The following is a 13,427-nucleotide window of genomic DNA, read 5'->3' as shown; positions in this document are numbered from 1 at the left end:
GTGGACAAAAAGTGACTAACCTCTTCTGATAACTCGCCAAAGACAGTCAACACATCAAACAGAAGACTTGAGGTGTAGAAGGACTTGATCATATTCCTGTGATCAAAACACAAATTAAACCGTTAACACAGCAATGCAGTCATGCGGTCATTTAAAAATATACAAAGTAACACAAAGTGAAAATAAAGTGGCATTTTGGGGTTATGAAACAACAGTTACCATGGTGAGTACCAGTAATTTATTAGTACTTTTTGGTAATTTCTTGACTTACTGACAACATAACTACGACGTCGCATGCTTGTAATTTATTTTGCGCTTTGTTTATAATAAATATACAGCGTACTCCACCGCATTTTTCGAGTGCAATTGAAGAGTACGCATTATGATCACAGTACGATTGCATAAAAAGGTGAGAAACTTTATTTCGTAAGTTATGTAACAAGGCATACCGCTCTGGTCACTGTGAGAAAAATCTCATTCCCTCTTTAGAATAAAACTTTTAGGGTTAGGATTATACATTCATGTTCAAGAAAACTTAAAGGAATTAGCTGACAATACCGGCATTGTTTTTCCAGAATGAGAACAAATGTCGTGAACTACAGTCCCTTTTATAAGTAAAACCATAAAGTACACAATGATTCACCTTTTGCACTGTTTGAACAAACCCCGAGTATGAATACATCCTGAAAAGTGGCCTCTGGACAGGGAGTGTATGCAAGTCTGACAGCTTCCTACGGTAAGACTGATCTTCATTCGAAACCTCATCAGCAGGAAGAGGACAAAGAGCATAAGGGCAAATGTGGCACGAAATGCCAAAGTTGATCCATTTCAGAAGGTATTTTGAGACCTTAGAGGGAATGTTGTATCAGCATAAGACTTTGTTTGCAATCTACATAGAGGTATTTCCTGCACGACTGTTCCTACGTCTACGTCAACATCCTGAAGTTTATATATTTTTTTCTTCCAGGTGAACATTTTACAGAAGTGCACTCAGGTTTATCTACCTACAACAAAACTAACAATCACTTTAAATACCTTGGGTAGTGCCAGTCGGTATGACCTGAGGCCTGAGTCACTGCCAGGTATTCAGCTCCTGGACCCTTTACCAGCATTGCACTGCCTATGACGTCACTGTCCACAACAGCTTCATTATACTGCTGTGACCTGTAACGCAACACCTGGCTAATCCATGCCGTCTCACTCCCAGGCAACCACCCTGTACAGAGCCAGCTTTGTTGCTAATTTTAGCCTTCTACTCATTCGCTATATGTCCATTTGTGACAGTGGAATTATTTTGTGTAATGGTTCGGTGAAAGGAAACTGCAATTAAGGTATGCCCATTTAAAATCCTATGTCTAAACATTCTGGGGACGGAAAGGCCAACTAATCCAACCTGCACCTTGACTTACTTGTGGAAACGTCCTGATCGATCTTCATTATCTGCATAGAGGAACATTTTTATAGCGTAATTCTCAACATGGGCATTGCCAACTATTTCCTGTGAGATGGATTCATTGTCGCTGAGCTCCTTCTTCATCTGAAACACAAAGAACCACTCAAAAGTTAGTTTTCCATGGGCAGCACTGATGCTAATGGTAATACAATCTAAAGTGCTATGCAAATGTGGTCATATTAGCATGTTTTAGCATGAGCAATACTGTAAAGAGTGTTTACGGCACCATTTCTGACAGACTTTAGATGATTACTCTCTATAGCTCTGGTTTCCATAGCATGACTTGTTAATTCCTGAGGCGCATCAGCCACTTTGATTCCACTCCAGAAGGCTAGTGTAATTAATATTTTGTTGCAAAAGAAGGTCCCCCTGGAGAGCTGCCCACGCGCAATTAGTGGACTCATTCACCCAGCTATTATTATTATTATTATTATGATCCTTTCAGCGAAACCAGGCTAATGAATTTGTAGCCGCACAATTCACAGAAAACTGTAAAAATGTAACAGACAATGATATTGCGTGGACTAATGTTGGCTCATGCTGTCCTCAGTAACCAAATCCAAAAATATCCATTTGTTTTCAACAAGACTTGTCTTCATGGGCTTCATCCTTCTCCATGTTGGTACATTGACAATAAATGTGCTGTAGCTTCATTTAAAATAAATTTTATACTGCGATTACATAAAGACTGTTCTAAAGGTGGTCCTCAAAAATTGCAACATCAAATGGAATTGCAGGATTCAGCACATTTTTTTTAGCCTTAATCCTGATCTAGGCAAACCATGTAGTACATAGACGCCGGTGACCTGGTCTTTTACTTTGGCGTTTGGGTGCTAGCCATTCTAAACCTCTAAGTTTCAGCCAGTCAGGCTCTGCCTTCCTCTCTGTGATGTTACAGTCTGCTAGAGAGCGTCAGGTTTCCTTGTAAAAATCAGTAAAGCAAATACGACTGGTTACATTTCAACAGGTGGAACCTGGGTGCCTGAATGGATACACTGTTCACATTTTAATGACATTTTTACCTATTCCGTGAAAAAGCACCGTGAAAGCACAGTACATCACTTGTACTGTATCACAGAAGAATATAAAAACATAAGCCGGAAGGAAGCATGCAAAAACAGTGCAGAGAGAGAAAGCGAGATTGGATGCTGTTTTGCACACTAAATCAAAGCCTTGAAACTAGATCTTGTCTCTGCACACCGATTCCGTGGGGTTCACTCAAAATCCCCTTGGAAAAAAAAAAAAAAGAACACTGGAGTCATTTTAACAGTTACTAAAAGAAAGCTTGTTCTGTTAAGAAAAACCTAGAAGGTTCTATGTGTTTTTTGGCCAAGAGACTTGCTGATATTTAGAACGAGAGCAAGATATAGGTGAAGTGAACCTTATCACGCTTCTCTGTATAAGTCTATGAGACAAAAAGCAAGCTGCGAAAAGCTATAGATCCTACTTCACACACTAAAAAAAAAAAAAAAAAAAAAAATTGCTGACATACGAGTAATTTAAATAAGTGGTTCAGAACAATTTCCAGTTTAGGCAGCCCATAATTGACCGTACAAAACACATCGGTCAGCACAGATCATGTTTACCTCTGTCACAAGTGCACCCATATTTACTGTAGTCTGGGTCATGTTTTCTTTTACCTTGCGTAGTTTTGTTAATCGTTTTTCAAGGATGAGGGCATTACAACCTGTCCATTTTATCATTTACCAAATTTGTCTAGAGGTAGCTTCTACTAGCTGACAGATGAATTTGACCTTGAGTTTGACTAGATGTTTCATAAACAAAATATGAGATTTAACATTATACAAGCCTACTTATCTTGCTATTCAACCATGAACAATTATATATTTAGCATTGTTTTTTTGTTTTGTTTTGTTTTTCAGAATAGACCTGTGAACCTGTAGGGCTGAGCAAATATGGGTAGAACTTTTTACTGCTCTAGTAATTCAGAAATCCCTTTAAAAAGGTATACATGTGAATTAAACGTGGCACAATGGCCTTCGTCATCACCACAGTACGCTAATGCCTATCTAGTGCGAGGGATTCATCAATATGCTGATTGAGGACTGCTGGGACACTCCAGGCACAGGATGGTTCTGTCTGGAGAGACAGAGTCATTTACACCTCAATGACACATCTGTACCATTTGCTTCACATGACATATATGCTTTCATCTACATACCATTTATCTACTAGTGTTTTCTAACATGTAACTATGTCATGTTTGGTCTCATCTGACAGCTTATAAACTGAACTGAATGGTAGTGTACTTAATGGAGACATTAAAGTATCCTAATGTACAATCTAAGTATTGCTTAAACATGTATTGAGGAGAATATGCTAATGTACTTCTCTCCCTCTTGATCACCACCCATTTGCCATATCTTTTGGTTTCCTGTCAGTTGGTTTTGGTGTTGGTATTCCACTCATGTATAACAATGCTTTGCTCAGGGTATAAGAAGGAAAGTTAACTGTTGTTCTGGGAGAAAGGCTTTAATCCTGCCACTCCCACACATAATTTTATAAAAGCACTGCAAAACATTTTCTCTACAAACAAAAAGAATTTGTTGCTTAAGCTCACAACTTAAACATAATCTATAAAAAGATAATTAAAAAAAAAGTTGTAAGTTTAATGGATACATGGATTTCTCTTTTTATGAAGTACATTTTGTGCACATAATCCCCTAAATGACAGATGGATGATTCTGACCATAATTAAAGAGCAGAGCATCATCTTTTCATTGTATGGTGATAAAAGAGCGTTCACTATAAAGTACACTTCATGCTTTAGACCTTTTGACCGGATGTGCCCACCAGGATCTGGGTCTCCACAGGTTGTTGTTTCCTGTTTCTGTGACATTTAATAAACTGAGCTGAGGCGAGCACTGGAGACTGCAGGGTCTCCACGCTTGTCTAATTGGTTCCTGAAATGGCTATAACAGTACCTAGGCATAAAAGCAACGCTATTTTTTCCCTCTGCTTCCTGCTCCCCTTTTGAGGAGACCTATAAATTCAGCCTTTTGAACTGGGATGAGAATACAGTGGCCTTAGTACAAAAGGTCACACAACACTTTTTGCTAATGCCACACAAAACAAAACAAAAAAACACAAAACCAGTCAAAGTATGAGTGTAGAATCAAAGTTATGTCAATATCACTATATTGCAAGATGCATAAGGCAGTACAAATGTTTTTTGTTTTTAAATAAAGATCACGTTAGGATTGAGATCACATCAGTTGAATAGCATGCTTGATGAGTTTGAGGTAAGCTGTTAATTTAAAAAAAACAAAAAAACTTTGGGACTTACCATTTCCAACTGATCCATTAGTTTCACAAGAAACTTTCGACACTCTGGAGTTTTGCTATCTAGTTTCATTCCTGTCTGCATGGCATAAAGTCGACCTAGAACACATTAAAAATGAAGAGCATTTTACTTCAAATGTTTAAAACCTGAACTGATGTCATGCTGGCATGGCATTTAGTATGCAGTACTAGGGTTGTCACAGTACCAAAATTTCAGTAGTCCATACTAATACCAGTAAAATTTCACGGTTCTCGGTACTAATTTCAGTACATATGGTTAATTCAAAAACTGTTTAATTAAATACTTTAAAAATTTGTCCCATTTTGTCTCACCCAATCATTGCAGTTTCAGATTCAATCGTATCATTTAAATATGGTTGTCAATCCAAGAACTTTGCAGCATGAAAATCAAAACTTGTATTCAGATTGTGAAAGGGTGATAAACAGAAAGAGAAGAGCCCTTCCTTTATAATCACTAATGCTGTCAATCTCTAAAGCACACAAGCTCACTGAATTCTGCACTCTTGCGAAAACTCCCTTTATAATAAAATAGCAGTCTTATTTGTACATTAAATGTCTAATTTACATCGTGTTTACACTTTGTTAGTTAAAATGAAAGGACTTGAACAAAATAAAACCTGAGTTTTTAGTGATGTTAAAGGATTAGTCCACTTTTAAATACACTTTTCCTGATAAATTTACTCACCCCATGTCATCCAAGATGTTCATGTCTTTCTTTCGTCAGTCGAAAAGAAATGAAGGTTTTTGATGAAAACATTCCAGGATTTTTCTCCTTACAGTGGATTTCAATGGCTACCAACAGGATGAAGGTCAAAATTTCAGTTTCAGTGCAGCTTCAAGGGCTTTATACGATACCAGATGAGTAATAAGGGTCTTATCTAGAGAAACGATCAGTCATTTTTCGAAAAAAATACAACCGTTTATGCTTTATAAACAAAATATCGCCTTGAACGTACTTTCCGCTTCCGCATTCTTCATAACGCTTACGCTGAATGTTCTACGCCTTCCCTATTCTACTTACGGAACGAACGCGGCTCCAGTTTAGTTTTTTTCCGTAAGTAGAATAGGGAAGGCGTAGGACATTCAGCGTAAGCGTTATGAAGAATGCGGAAGCGGAAAGTACGTTCAAGGCGATATTTTGTTTATAAAGCATAAACTGTTGTATTTTTTTCGAAAAATGACCAATCGATTCGCTAGATAAGACCCTTATTACTCATCTGGTATCGTTTAAAGCCCTTGAAGCTGCACTGAAACTGTAATTTTGACCTTCAACCTGTTGGTAGCCATTGAAATCCACTGTAAGGAGAATAATCCTGGAATGTTTTCCTCAAAAAGAAAGACATGAACATCTTGGATGACATGGGGGTGAGTAAATTTATCAGGAAAAGTGTATTTAAAAGTGGACTAATCCTTTAAGCGGATTCTGACTAACTTACTGGCTACCAGCTCTGATAGGCCATTATGCTCATGTGCTCAACAGATATGATTGTGATTGGCAACAATGCTCAACGCTTGTAAAAACATGTAGGTAGAAACCTTTGACGCTCAGAGAGCCCTCAAACAAACATGAATGAGAGCGCTTGAAAGCAGTGTCTATCGACAGGTACCAAATATACCTGGTACTTGGTACTATCGGTTCCACAGAAAGTTTTTTTTTTTTTTTTTTTGACACACAGGTATGTCTAAAATATCTAGACACACCTAACTGAATATGTGTTTCTCATGACCTTAAAGCATATGTTAAAATTACTGAAAATTTGTAGAATGCTTCTGCATGAGTTTCTTTACAAAATAATAATAATAATTTTTAGTTGAACCATGACTAAAGTGAAGAAAAAGGCAGCCAGCATGTGTCCAGTATTTTCATGACAGTTCAAGACTGGAAGAGCATTCCAGACTAGCTCATGAATTTGGTTGAGAGAATGCCAAGAGTGTGCAAAGCTGTTATCAATAGAAATGGAAAAAAGGGGAAAATAAAGCATGAGTAGAAGTTTTCAATGTTTGTCTATACTGTAAGGACAAAATATATTACTGATGCATTGCAAATATCTAAAATAAGTTAAAACAGATACGATAAACAAATAAATACAAATACTTTGCATTTTAATGTAAAGGATTTTGTTACATTTCTGACTCTTATTTTTTTAAACACTTTCTCCGCTATCTTCTAATTCCCTTTTCTTGCCAGTAAACTGCATCCTTTGCTGTTATGTATCTTTGGACCACTGGAGTCCAGTTGTCAGTAGTTGTGGTTACAAAAAATGGTTGAGCCCACACATCTGGCAAAAGTTTTCAATGTATTTTACAGGCCATATGTGATGAGTACAACAGAATTTTTACAGGCTCTTGCTCTTTTAGTATAATATAAAATAGTGGCTCATGGTACTACTGAGTGAAAAACGGTGAAAAATGTCCCATGAGCCTTTGATGCACACTGTATGTGTCATTTCTGGATGCACACTTTAAATACCAGAGCTACGACTGGCAGGCAAACAACTCCAAAGGTGCAGATGTCGCTGGTGTAAGAGCAAAAAAGCTACACTTAAATGCAGAGTGAAGTGAATTACCTTCATCTCACACAGGAATAAGGAACATTAACCCAAGGGTCTATTGTAATATTAATGAATGAGATTACAATTCTTGATCAATCAATAGACATTAATAGAAGAAAAGAAAACGTGATCTACAATTTATTCAGCAGGTGCGCAGAATGAAACAGGAAGCAGAGTTCATTCATTAGAATTCATGAAGGATCGTAAACAAGGTATTCATTATGGGGTGCCTGGAAGAAGACAACAATCAATTGCTATTGCACAAGTTCAAAGTCATTAAGTTAAAAGGGAGTGTTAAGAGGGACATTTAGAAAAAAGGCAGTAAGCTCAGAGCCTTAGGGATATGCTCCACTAATGAAGATAATATCTTGTCCCACCCACACTTTCACCAATTTAAAATCTCACCTAGGTGAACCTATGCTGTCCCAAAGGAAATTAAAAAGATGAGGGCTTACAAAGTATTCCGCAGCTTGCTATCGCATTTATGTGATGAAGAGGGATGAAACGATCCCCTCGTGGCCAAACATGAGCCAAAATCTTCTTGCACTAAATATTAAGATACATCTGTGTGGACCTCTTACTTAATGTGACAAAATTAAATGTCACTAGTCAGAAAACTAATGGAATTAACTTTCCAATTTGTCCTGAAAATGGTATATATTTATATAAAAAAAAAAAAAACACTTTTAAATTGGAAATACTAAGGTAAAAGAGAAATATAAAAATTGAGAAAAATGCATATAAATAAATGTTGTACAAGAATAATATTAGGCAACGTTTTACATAAATATTAAAAATATTAAATATTGCCATCTAGTTTCATTCCCGTCTGCATGGCGTAAAGTTGACCTAGAACACATTAACAATGAGAAGAGCATTTTACTTTAAATGTTTAACACCTAATCTGATGTCATATTGGCATGGCATTTAGTACTAGGGTTTTCATGGTACCAAAATATCAGTAGTCAGTACTAATACTAGGGCTGTCAAACGATTAATCGCGATTAATCGCATACAAAATAAACGTTTGAGTTTGCCTAATATATGTGGGTGTACTGTGTGTAAGTATTATGTATATATAAATACACACAAATTAATGCATATATTTAAGAGAAATGTTATTTATGTACAAAATATTTTTTATTTATATATAATATAAATTATATAAAAATATAAATAAATACACATACTTGTAAATATTTCTCAAATATATACATGAATGTGTTTGTATTTATATATACATAATAAATTACACACAGTACTCACATATATTAGGCAAACTCAAACTTTTTATTTTATTTCGATTAATCGCGATTAATCGTTTGACAGCCCTAACTAATACCAGTAAAATTTCATGTTTTTTTGGTACCAATTTCAGCAAACACACACAGCACAAATGTTTGTATTTTTTACAGAAATATACAGTAAAAAAGGCAACAGTAAAAACATGTTAATTAGTTAATTAAGTTACCTTACAGTCCTTAACATATGCAGTGAAAAACTGTAAATGGTTTAACATCACAATGTAATTTTACTGAGAAAAGTTTACTGTAGTTTTTTTTTTTTTTTTTTAGTAAAAACTACGAATTAGCATATATTTACGGTTAAAAAAAATAGTAAAAGGACTCTTATAAGTCCCTCCTTTACACAGCACATATGCTTACATTTTTTTTATGAATAATTTTGTTTCAATATGTATATTATTGTGTTTTGTGTTGCATTTTATGTTTAGTTAATATTTATTGCATTATTTTAGTGTCATGTATGTTACCTTGATGGTGTTTTGTCTGTGTGAATGACCCTGTGCACCGTTTATATACGAGTATTGACCATGTTTTACGAACAGGCTGCTTATAATGAACTGTAATTCATCTTGTGGCTTTCTATTGTGCCAACTGTATTATTGTGGTGGTCAATGTTCCCTCTAATTTTTTTTCTCGCTGAGCAAAACTTTTCTCTGTTGAGCGCACATTTTGGCCACCTGAGCAAAAACATACTTTATATCAGACCTGTACAATGAACGTAAACACACACACACAAAAAAAAGTTGTTTTATCATGCAACTGTAACATTTAACTTTAATGTGCCGTTTCTATTTTATTTGACCCTTGATGTAACTTAGTGATATATTAAATAATATGTTTGAAAACAAGCAGTTTAGTCACTAAATTAAGCACATTTTAGGTTACTTGAGATTTTTTTCACATTGCTGTATTAACTGTACCAGTCTTTACCAAGAAATTATATTAAAAAATAATTTCTGTCCTCCTGCAGGACAGTTCAATTCTTTATAATAATATAATATGAGCAGTTACAATGATGGTTTGGAACAACCATAATGTGTTTTTGTACAGTCAATTATTAGCAACAGTGTTAAACCATCAAAATTAGTACATGTTTATATTGCTTATGAATCTCCCAGATTTTATATACCAGGAGGTTTCAAGATTTTTCGTGGCAAGGAGCCCTAAACGTTTAAGACTATACACAGCTTGACTTCACCATTAAAACAGTTTGTGAATATTAGAACAACCACACATCGATCGACAAGGGGAGGGGAAAGAGGGGACTGTATTATACCTCTCAAACGATGCAAATTCAGTCAGTCTGTATTTTCAGTTAGAGCTGCAAGGGAATGGAACTCCATCCCATCAACTATTAGAAAATTACATATTTTTGGTTCTTTTCAGTTTCATCTTAAAAAATGGTTACTGACAAATCAGCATTGTCAACATTAGTATTGTATTTTTGACAAAATAGACTTTTTTGTATAAATTGCTCTTGGCTATGTCGCCTTCTCCTGTTGCCATCTTTCTTATTAGTTTTTTTTTTTTCTCTCTTTTTCTTTATTTCTCTCTCTCCCTCTCTCTCTCTCTCTCTCCCCCTCTTCTTTGTTTCTCTTCCTTCCCTTTTTATTTTATTTATTTATTTATTTAATAGTTATTTTATTTTATTTTTTTATGATGTATATGTGTGTAATGATGCTATATCTTTGTTTTAGGGTGACTTTTTAACATTCTGTCAAGGGTCTGCAGATGAAAAATAGCCCTTTGGGCTAATTCTGGCACATTTACTGTAAAGTTTATTAATGTGCATTGACCCTACTAACTAACAATAAAAAAACAAACAAACAAAAAAAACAATCCCCTTGTGAGATCAATTTTTTTATTAGGCTTACATTATAATATAATAAAATATAATATAATATTTAAGTATTTAAACTGATATACAGTATTATTAGTAAATTAAATTAAATTATTAGTAGATATACAGTATCCATTTGTTTTAATATACAAACTGAAGCATTTAAACTGATAGCTAAATATTTTTAAGAAAAGTGAACGTTAACTCGTTTATAGTTATCTAAACATCCCTGAAACCCACACCACCACCACACACAAATCTATTTAAACTGAGGTATATCACTTATGTATTTTGAGTTTGCAAGCTAACTTACACTTGTGGTGGGTGTGGAATTGTAAATGTCTCAGAGTTTTGTTAGCATTCTGTGCACATCATCCGTTATTTTCGCCACTTTTCATTAAAACATGACGTTTTATTTCACATTTCTTTTTGTTTCGCGTTGCCTCTCGTATTGACGTATTTAATCCGCTAACATTACAGTATTCTTAGCGCGACTGATTTGGCTCAGGGCCAGCCAGCTCACACGCGCTCAATCGTTCTCTTTCTATGAAACCTGTAAACCGCATTCAACGATTCTAACTCTATAGCGACAATAACTCTATAACGGTTGTCCAGAGAACTGCAATTATTTCTCATTTAAACTACTACAATCATTTTCATGTCTGTTCCATAGGTCTGTTCTCTGCGCGGCAATTATTTCTTCTGCGCGGCCGCGCACGCGCGCAGCTTAGAGGGAACGTTGGTGGTGGTTATTATCAGTACATTTTACGGTAAAAAGGCAGATTTTGGTAGTTAAAGAAGGTATATTATTAGACATTATAACTTAATGAAACGCAGATATAAATTGTAAAATATACAGGTATCCTGTAACTGGAACACTGACCGTAAATTTTACAGTGTAAAAAGGATATTTTTTATATTTTAAGGAAGTGAATCAAATACTTTAGACTTATAGCATTTGTTGTAAACACACTGTGGAAAAGGTCGGAAACATTTTCTCTATACTACAGCGTTTCAGCAATACAAAAATATCCAAACAAAATAACCAATTCCACATGCTTCGCTGAAGTGACATTCATCAAGTCGAGACGGGACTTTGAATGACACTTTGTGTGCTAGGCAAACCTTGAAATCAGTCATCTAATTCCGATTTTAAACACATTAGCCAGTAAAACACAGAGAACTGGCAATTACAACTTCCTGAGGAAACAAGGAAAAGCAAATACACCCAAGCTGTGAGTGCTCAAGCCAGGGCAAATACGTGTTAGTACTTATAAAGGTGTCTGTATGCTGCCGGCTAGATCTGCGCTCTCTGCCGAGAGATTCAAATTTAAGTATGCTTTTTCAAGTGATAAAGGAAATCTTGAGAGAGAAAAATACTATGCATACCATACCTGAAACTGAAACGGCTTAGACTGCTTCAAACAAGATTCAAACAAGAGGCCTATTAGCATCTAATGAGTCATGTAGGATACCTTAGTTAAAATAAGTATAGTTAAGTTAGCAAGCATAGTAAGTTTGAATAAGTTTGGTTAAATAAACAGAGAAATGGAGAGAGAAAGCAACATTTAAGAGAAAATACAAGCAAAACCAATAGACTTGTGTTATAAATATGGAAAGGCCATGGGAGACACAAATATATAAGTCATATCACCAAAATACATCAAAATAACAAAGTAAAATAAAACTAGAAAAACATATAGGGTGAAGTCATTGATTTATAAGCTAGAAAGCCATAACTACATTATTATAAGGGGTTTTTTTGTCTTGTTTTGTGGTCTCAAAAGAAACAAAACAAACTTTGTTACTTTCTCATAATCTCAGCTAAATTTCTCATAAGAAACAAACAGCATGTCTCATCATTTGTGCTATTTCAGCTTGAGCGAGCCTCTGATTAAAGTCAAAGTGAATTTGCTCATTCATTATGCAGCAGTAAACATGGTGTGCTTAGGAATGGATTTTGTAAAAAAAAAAAAAAAAAAAAAAAAAGAAGAGAAAACAACTTTTAAGTTGACAAATTAACTTTTGTTAAATTGCAATCTACAAAAAAAACCCCCAACAACAATAATGTCTGGTTTCTGTAAACAGGACATTTAGAATCACACTAAAATTATGCAAGGCTTCTTTATTCCACTTTGTCCTCAAAAATACCACTCCATTTTGGGATTTGGGAGAAGACAGGTTCAAATGGTTATCAGTTCGATAACCCTGAGTGAACAAAATAACTGGGGATTCAGTAGATTGATAGCAGCTGAAAAAAAAGCTCATACAGTATTTGATATATTTTTGTCAAGTACTTCCTGTCTTTGTTTCTTTAAGAACAGTCCATTTCCTCTTCCATGAGGCCCAATTTGCAGAGATCTGATGTCTATCGGAATAGATCATAGCATACGGTCACAAAGTCCTCCTTTGTAACTGTATTACGCCCATACTGCGCAACACTGAGGCCATTCACAGTTGTAAAACAAGAAAATAAAAAAAAAAACAATCTATTATTTGCCACTCCTTATTTCACTAACTTTTTAATGAAAGTAAGTGAAATAAGGAGTGTGAATAAATGTTAGAATAGTGTTTTTATTGAAAGATGTCACAAAGCATCAAGTGACTTAAAACAGCTCTGGAGATGTTGTCATTTAAACCTAATTCAGAAGACATTTTTAAGTGGCCTAAATGTAAATTCATACAGAAATACAAAATTTTTCTTCTTACTGGTCATATGATTAGACTACTTGCATGTGCCTGTGCTAAACACCAGATTGCACCCATTAAATGAGCACTGCACAACAAAGCATACCGCAATATCTCAGATGCTCATTATGGCCGAGTAAGCATCAACGCAAGCTTGACGTTTGACAGACGAAAGACAGCGTGACTCTTCAGTTGAGGACATGCCCGAGTATTTCACTGACATCTGCAGTAAGAACTGAATTGTATATTCAGGAATGTCAGCCCGC

The 13,427-nt window shown here is 35.2% G+C and overlaps 1 protein-coding gene across 3 annotated transcripts in view; it reads right to left on the bottom strand.

Annotated features, from left to right (window-relative positions):
- The window catches only part of vta1 (vesicle (multivesicular body) trafficking 1), a 40,531-nt gene that overhangs the window by 20,578 nt on the left and 6,526 nt on the right, over positions 1-13,427 (bottom strand). For all 3 annotated transcript variants that reach the window (XR_007187080.1, XM_048207334.1, XM_048207333.1), the window contains exons 2-4: positions 4,761-4,855; positions 1,410-1,537; positions 21-96 (exon numbers count right to left, since the gene is read on the bottom strand). Coding sequence is in view for 2 of the 3 variants with exons in the window: in XM_048207334.1 (XP_048063291.1) it covers positions 21-96; positions 1,410-1,537; positions 4,761-4,855 (299 nt within the window). In the remaining variant the exon portion in view is untranslated. The remainder of the gene's footprint in view (positions 1-20; positions 97-1,409; positions 1,538-4,760; positions 4,856-13,427) is intronic.

This window comes from Megalobrama amblycephala, linkage group LG11 (genome assembly GCF_018812025.1).
Source record: "Megalobrama amblycephala isolate DHTTF-2021 linkage group LG11, ASM1881202v1, whole genome shotgun sequence".
NCBI classification, from domain to species: Eukaryota; Metazoa; Chordata; class Actinopteri; order Cypriniformes; family Xenocyprididae; genus Megalobrama; species Megalobrama amblycephala.
The sequence above is the reverse complement of the archived record's forward strand: the minus strand, read 5'-3'. Positions and strand labels throughout refer to the sequence as shown.